General features: G+C 34.1%; 1 protein-coding gene across 1 annotated transcript in view; it reads left to right on the forward strand.

Moving 5' to 3' along the window:
- The first annotated feature begins 6,999 nt into the window (after positions 1-6,999).
- The window catches only part of LOC148951300 (uncharacterized), a 12,587-nt gene continuing 11,116 nt past the window's right edge, over positions 7,000-8,470 (forward strand). The window contains exon 1 of the mRNA XM_089091056.1: positions 7,000-7,233. Within this exon, the coding sequence (XP_088947182.1) occupies positions 7,000-7,233 (234 nt within the window). The remainder of the gene's footprint in view (positions 7,234-8,470) is intronic.

The following is an 8,470-nucleotide window of genomic DNA, read 5'->3' on the forward strand; positions in this document are numbered from 1 at the left end:
TTGCCTTCCAATCCCTCTTGACCCTTAAAAAGGGCACTTGAACTCTCGATTTTCAATCGAATGAGCTCCCTTTGAAGTTTATACAACGACCCCGTCCTGTAGCTGTATGGCCTTTACTGTAGGCGACGTTATGGTGTTTCCTCTATTTCACAATAATAAGTCTTTTTCCAATATGCGATACATGCAACAGGGACAATTACAACGAGTCAGAATTGAAAGTGAAGAACAAAGAAATATCCGGTTAGAAGATAAGTGGCAACGAGAATAGTATTGTATTAATGACTCCGACCAGACACACAGGCAATCATTTCGACAAGACACATATCCCATCATTCCTGGAAGACAAATATCCCATCAATCAAAGCAGACAGTACTCCCACCATACAAGCGGCCACCTATCATTCACCATACAACTACATTGTTTATTGTATTAGTGTTATATTTGATGTTTTATTGGATGGATTTTTATGTGTATGGATGGATGTTTTATTGTTCATTGTATTGGTGTTTTATTTGATGTTTTTTTTGTATGGATGTATGGATGCATTGATCTATGGTTTATTATGTTTGTTATTGTATGGTTGGTGTTTTATTTGATGTTTTATTGTATTGATGTTTTATGTGTATGGATGTATGTATTTTTATTGTCAATTGTATCGGAGTTTCGTTAGATGTTTTATTGTATGGATGTTTTATGTTAATGGATGTATGGATTTTAATTGTATAGATGGTTTTGTGTATTGATGTCTTTTTTGTACTCTAATGATGATGTGTTCCCTTTTCCAACGATACGTTTTTTACATACTAAGCAACTTCCCATTAATTTCATGAAATTTGTGTTTGATGTAGGAATCGAAAGTGGGACCTATGATTTCCTAAGGTAAAAGAACAACAGGTTACTCGACTGAGCCAACAAGCCATTGAACATATTATGATTTTAGAAATAAATCCAAAGTATTGTGTCCGGGACATTGGCCAACTGATGTTAAACATTTGATTTATCAATTGGATTTTTGGTAGGTGTTAACAGTGATGTGTTTCGGGGCATCATTAATGACATCCTCTTGAGAATATGCATACCACGATGATTTGAGATGCATACTGGACAGACAATTTCTTCTAATGGTTGGGCTCATTTTCCCCACTCCAGGACCCCAAGTCCCCACCCCTACCCCCCCTCTCGCTCGCTCCGACACCCCTCCCTCCAGGGCCCAACCTGTAAACTATTTTTTTTAAATATTTTTTTTCATCTTGTTTTCCATATCTTAAAATCCCTCCAAATATACATCTAGCAAAAAAAATTACCAATGTCATTTTAAATGTACAAAATGATGATGATATAAATGTGCAGGAATTGGAAGTTGATTCTAGTAATGAGATTATACAAAAGCGTTTCCATACAGACCCAAACGACAAGAAGAAGACAACTGAATTTTCGGTAGAAGATGGAAAAAGCTACACTTTGACTCTGAATTTTTTCCAAAGAAGGGAAAAAAATTTATCCTTCAGTTCTGAGTTTGCCTAAAGAAGAAAGAGACCCAATTTAGTTCTGAGTTTTCTCAAAGAAGTGAAGAGCCAAGATAAAAAAGTTCCACTTCTGTTTTGAATTTTAAAAGAAGAAAAAAAAGTTCGACTTCTCTTCTGGATATTTCCATGAAAGTGAAAAATGCTAAGGTTTGATTCTGAATCTTTCCAGAGAAGAGAAAAAATCTTAAACTTCCATTCTGAATATTCCAAAGAAGAGAAAAAAGTTACACATAAGTTCTGAGCTCCCTCAAAGAATAAAAGTTCCACTTAAGTTCTGAATTTTCTCAAAGAAGACAAGAAAATTTCATGTCCTCTTATGAATTTTTCCTGAGAAGAGAAAAATGTTACACTTCGATTCTGAATTTTTTCAAAGAAGAAAAAAAGATATTTTCCGGTTCTGTGATTCACCAACAAACATAAAAAAAAAGTTCCATTTTTGTTTGGAATTTTAAAAGAAGGGCAAAGAAAATCATCTTCTCTTCTGGATTTTGCCATGGAAGTGAAAAAATGCTAAGGTTTGATTCTGACTTTTTCAAGAGAATACAAATAGTTCCAATTCAATTCTGAATTTTCTCAAAGAAGAAAAATTATTCTCACTTCCCTTCTGAATTTTCTCATTGAAGAGAAAGAAATCTCACTTCACATCTGAATTTTCAGTAGAAGATGGAAAAAGTTATACTTCGACTCCGAATTCAGACGCAGTAGATTTCAGACTTTTACAGTGAGAGAAGGAGGCAATACCCAAACTCTTGTTTGTAGTGATTTTTGTTCGTTTCAAGCTTGATTTGTATATTCCATTTTAGTTTCACTCGTTTTAAGATTTATTTATTCATTTACATTAATACCTATTGTATGCTTGTTTGCATTGATTGTTTATTTAATACATACCTTAAAACGAACAGAAGTTCGTTTTAAGTTTCACCTTTGCCGCTTCGTTTTAAGTTTCAGTATCGCTGCTATGCACAAACAGTACAATCCTCTAAGGTAATTAAATCGTTCTGTCTGAATCTCAGTACTTACTAAGTCACTAAATCCCAAGGGAATTTAAATTCAAGCAGCAAGAATGTCAATAGCAAGTAAATAAAATAAGCCGATTAAAATCTCTGTAGAGAATCGCACAGGTTGAAACCTTACTTTATTAAAAGGTTAATATCCAGAAACAAGGTGTTAACACAACAAACTCTTAATCAAGGTGTTAACACAATAGTTCTTATGGAAGGGATACTCGTATAAATTTCGGAAAGGGCTCATTTGATTGGAAATTGAAAGTTCTTGTTTATTTTTTAAGATTAAAAAGAGATCAGAGGCAATTAGCCCCTCCCCCTTCACGCCCTAAATGCATGAGATAAAAATTTAGAGATAGACATTTTGTTAAAAATAGTTCAAAGTTCAGATAACAGAAACTCCGGTGTTGACATAGCCCCCCCAGAGCCCGGGGTTAGGCGTTGTAAGATATGTCCTAGGGGTATACATGGTTGTTATGGAAAAGATGCTCGTAAAAACTTCATAGAGGCATCATTTGATTGAAAATTGAAGTTGTAATTCACTTTTTAATAGTCAAAAGTGATCGGAGGGCAGCTAACCTCCCCCCACACTTCATTTATTTTTTCCCAGAGGCACTTCATATAGAAGGGGTCGTCGTATAAACTTCAAAGGGGGCTCATTCAATTGGAAATTGAGAGTTCTAGTGCCCTTCTTAAGCGTCAAAAAATTTTGTCAAAACATTAAAAATTTTGAGATAACCATTTTGTAAAAACAGTTCAAACATCTAATAACAAAAACTCCAGTGTCGACACAAACCCCCAGGGCCCGGAGGCAGGCATTTTAAGTTATTCCCTGGAGGTATGTATGGTTCTTATGGAAGGGATATTCGTATAAACTTCGGAGAGTGCGCATTTGACTGGAAATTGAAAGTTCTAATTCATGTTTTAAGAGTCAAAACGATCAGAGGGCAGGTTACCCCGCCCCTCCATGCTCTCATGTCCCAAAACCCATCCAATCAAAAAGTTTGCCACAAACCCCCAAGGCCCAGGGACAGGCGTTATAAGTTATACTCTGGGGGTATATATGGTTCTTATAGAAGGGATGCTCGTATAAACTTCAAAGAGGGTTCATTTGATTGAAAATAGAGAGTTATATTTAACTTCTAAAGAGTCGAAAGAGATCGAAGGGTAATTAGCCCTCCCATGCCTTTTTTCTCCAAACCCATCCCATAAAATTTTGAGATAGCCATTTTGTTAAAAATAGTTCAAACATCAGACAATAAAAACTCCGAGGTTGAAACAAACCGATTTTTTTCCCTTTGATATTATTAATTTGATACCAGTTTTGATGCTTTGATGAACATTTTATTTTTTTTTAAGTTTGATTTTGCAGTCAAGAATTATATATAAAACTTGAAACTTTTTGCAGTAAAAAACGAACAACAATTAATTAAAACAAACTTTCAGAAAAATAGGTTTTTAAAAGAAAAATAAAGGCCATTTTAAACATAAGCTCATCAACTACAAATACCTGTTAAAATTGAAAATCAAAACGACCAGAAATTACTATTAAAGATTAAATGAAACCCAAAACGAACAGAAATTAAATAAACAATCATAGCCAAAAAAAAAATACAACAACTAATAATATAAATGAATAAATAGATCTTAAAGCGATTACTGCTTGATTGAATATGAAAATCAAGCTGAAAACGAAACAAAAATATTTTGCTATAAAGTGCAAATGAAACTTAAAACGAACAGAAATTAAGTAAACAATCAATGCAAACAAACATACAATAGATTTTAATATAAATGAATAAATAAATCTTAAAAGGAGTGAAGCCTAAATTGAATGTGCAAATCAAGATTGATACGAATAAAATCACTACGAACAATAGTTTGGGTATCGTTTTAATAGTTTTGGGTAAATATTCAGTTTGGTTTATTAGTTCTTTCTAAAGTTGTTCAAGATGAATATAGTTTCACTACAAACAAGAGTTTGGATACTGCCCCCTTCCTGAACTGTAAATAAAGACCAGAAGCCTACTGCGTCATTGGCGCTTCACTGAAAACGAATTATATTATAAATATTTTCTTTTTCAGTTATTGCAGTATTGAAAATAAAAATAAAAATACAGTGAAATAAATTCTGATGATAGATTTTGAAGAACTGATGGATCTTTCAACAATTAATTTAATTATGTATCAAATATTCAATTTCATGTGCTTATACTTTCCAAGACAGTTCAAGACGCATAAAACTTCAGTAAAGCGCCCATGACGCAAGTAGATTCTAGACTTTTACAGTCAGAGAAGTAGACAATTCCTAAACTTTTGTTTGTCTTTATTTTTGTGATCTTTTCAAGCTTGATCTGCATATTCAGTTAGAGTTTCACTTATTTTATGATATATTTATTCATTTTTATTAATATCTATTGTATGTTTGTTTGTATTTATTATTTATTTAATTTCTGTTCGTTTTAAGCTTCATTTATACTTAAACAGCAAAATATTTTATTTCGTTTTAAGCTTGATTTTCGTATTCAATCTAAGCATTACTCACTTTAAAATCTATTTATTCACTTATATTATTACTTGTTGTATGTTTTTTTGCTATGATTGTTTATTTAATTTATATTTGTTTTGAGTTTCATTTATTCTTTAAAAGTAATTTCTGGTCGTTTTGAATTTGAATTTTAGCAGGTATTTGTATATGCTGAGCTTGAGTATAAAATCGCTTTTACTTTTCTTTGAAATACTTATTTTTCGGAAAGTCGTTTTTAATAAATTATCGTGAGAAGACTAATTTTTAATATCGTAACATCAGTGACATAGAATCTTGAATTGCTGAGATTTCTAGGAATTGGAATCATTATATTCTAATTATGTAATTTATTTTCATTAGTTCTTTCTAGTCGTCATAAATATGATTTTGATTTCTTTCGAGCATATTATCTAAAGATTGCTTTTAAATCAAAATCTTATGTCAAGACCCATCTTAACACTTGATTTCAAATTGAACGAAATTTATGCAAAACTTATGTTGGATACAATCAAGGACAACGCGCAGATCAGCTTCTGCAACTCAAAAGAATCTGATTTATAATTCTTAAGTAAGAAATCTAAAAAAAATAAAAAAAAACTTTCATGGTATCAATCAATACTAAGACTTTGACCAATTCTTGGGGCTCATGCCCCAAATTTAATTCGTTTGTGGTGCATAAAGGTAAAATTTTCAAACCAATCAAAAAAAAAAATGTTGGCTTTTGTTTTAGCCCCATTTCAGGGGACCCAAGCCCAAAAATAAAATTACTTCGAAAATCAAGGTTCTGTGTTTCAAAGGACTTGCATTTTTAAAGTTTCACGCCATCGAGATAAAAAACAAAACAAAAAACATGCCGTTTGCTAGACCCCGCATTGGGGGGAACCTATATTTATTTTTTGCTATATCTTCTCCTGTACCGAGGTTCCCTTAGCCCAAGGCTTTAAGGATATCATCTTTGGGCCAATTGTGAAAATATATTGCCCCTTTGTAGGCTATATTCTGGGGGACCTCTACCTCTATACCATTTCTTGTTGCACATCAGGTTGATTCTGGCTCAATGATATACGGTATAAGTTTCAAATTGATCAGGAACAATTTTTTTTGCCACTCTGCCCTTTCCAAAATCTGTCATCCTTTTGGCCCATACTCTAAGAGTTATCAGCCAATTGGACACCCAAGATTAACCCTTTCCTCCTTTCTCCAATGTAAAAATACCTGAAAATTATTTGTAAAAGCTTCAGCCCTTATCCCAGAGTCGGTAGGGTCATGTCATCCCCGAAAAATTGCCTTTCAGTTGTTCTGAGGAAAATGGCAATCTCAAAACCTTTATTGGATGTCTACTATCCCCTCCCCTCCTAACTGAATTTCTAAATCAGGCCTTCCTGGTGAAAGTGAGTACAGTAGGATTGAAAAGGATCGGAAGAACAGTATGGTGGAATGTCACGTGTGGCGAAAGACTGATCAGATAAAAAAAAGGATGTAGAGTCCAGTTTGTTTCGGTATATTTTGTAATACATTTGATTCCAAGAATAGCGGTAATGTATTCTAAATGAAACACGGTTATACTCAAAGAGCATTAATTTCTCAGGTCTTTTGCAATAGTTCCTGTTAGAAAAATAAAAATAAATAAAAACAAATTTTATAAAAGAACCGACACTGAATGCTTTGCTTTAAGTGTTTTAATTAAACGGCAATGCTTTCAATAATCTCAGTTCGCATATACTTGTTATAAATTCGTCGAAAAACTGTCACGTGGTATCCATAGTGTTTTGTAACTTAGTTTTTCATGTGAGTTTCTGAAATGATAAAGGCTATGTGGTTGATAACTAGAATGGGCAAAGATAATCATTCGAGATCAGACGCACAAAAGATTACGTTCGTTAGTATTCCTTTGAACGTTCTTCTAATACTGAGTAGTACACCTGTAGGTCGTTTTATCCAATGCAAATCTTTCGCTTGTTGTTTTTATTGTTTGTATCTGGATCAAACTGTCAAACATGTGAGAGGTCCTTTAAATTTTATGAAAAACAAGTAGAATGGGAAAACATGTTGATAGAGGAAATGAATACAAGTGAAATAGAGGCAAACTTGAAATATTTGACATCACAGCCCCATGCCGGAGGTACAAGAGCAGACTATAGTAGTAAGGGTGTGCACAGTATCACGAGTGATTGCGTAATATGACTTACCACGGGGCAGTCACCTATGCACTTTCACGAGTGATTGTGTAATATGACTTACCATGGGGCAGTCACCTATGCACTATCACGAGTGATTGCGTAATATACCTTACCAGGGTCATTTGCCTATTACAATGAACTCTACATGGGTTGGCAGACGGGTTTTCTATTATGACATTCATTTTTTGGAGGTCAAACTCATGGATACATGTTTATTTTTTATTTTTTTTAAACTGGTATTTTTTCAATGATGTTAGTGTGACCGCCATTTTTTGATCTGGTTAAGTGGGTATAATCTGGTTTGGTTCGTTATTGCGAGAGGCTTACTCAATTTACATCTTAGTGTTAACTGGGCGATCTAATTGCGTAGGTACTAAAGGAACATTTGAAGGTGGAAAAAAAAGGGGTAATTAGTGATTGGATAATTTTAACAAGAAATGACTGAAAAGTGTTTTGGAGGAGATGGAATGAATGTGTACTGTATAATACGCAAGTGATGATTTGCACAGTGTTGTCAATTTTAAATAGTTTAGAAATAAAAAAAAATTAACAAGAAATGGCCGAAAAATGTTTTGAGGGAGTTGAGTTGCGCGAGGGTTGACTTGCACGAGGGTTCAGTTACATGCGGATTCAGTTACACGGGGATTAGTTAAATGGGGTCGAGTAGCACGGAGGTTCAGTTGTAGGGGGTTTCGGTTATACAGGGGTTCGGTTACATGGAGGGTTCAGTTGCACGGGGGGTATCTGCTATAAAAACACTTCATTCTAAACAAATACGAACATTTTGAAAAGCAGACAAAAAATTGGACACTATAATCAGAATTATTTGATTAACATTTAAAAAGGGGTAATGAGATATGTGATCTGTATAATACACTAGTGATGTTTGATAAGTATTGTCAATTTAAAATAGGATCTAACGTTCCCTTCGTTCCCCCATTTCTGAGGGCGGGGAGGGGTCAATTTTGGAGGGAAAACATCTGCATCAAGGGGAAGGCTCAGAGGCCCTTCGTTCCCACATTTCCGAGGGCAGGGGAGGGGGAGAAGGTGATAGTATTCCGATACAATAAGTCAAGTATACTAGAATTGATGCTCCTACTGGAAGCTCGTAAAGCCTTCCCCCTCCCCGGGCTAGGATTATTGCCTGGCTGTACCTCTAAATACAGAGAATTAAGGTGATAGTATTCCGATACAATAAGTCAAGTATAATAGAATTTATGCTCCTAGTGGAA

The sequence above is a fragment of the Artemia sp. Qi Xiang Cuo genome, chromosome 6 (assembly GCF_049724085.1).
Source record: "Artemia sp. Qi Xiang Cuo chromosome 6, ASM4972408v1, whole genome shotgun sequence".
NCBI classification, from domain to species: Eukaryota; Metazoa; Arthropoda; class Branchiopoda; order Anostraca; family Artemiidae; genus Artemia; species Artemia sp. Qi Xiang Cuo.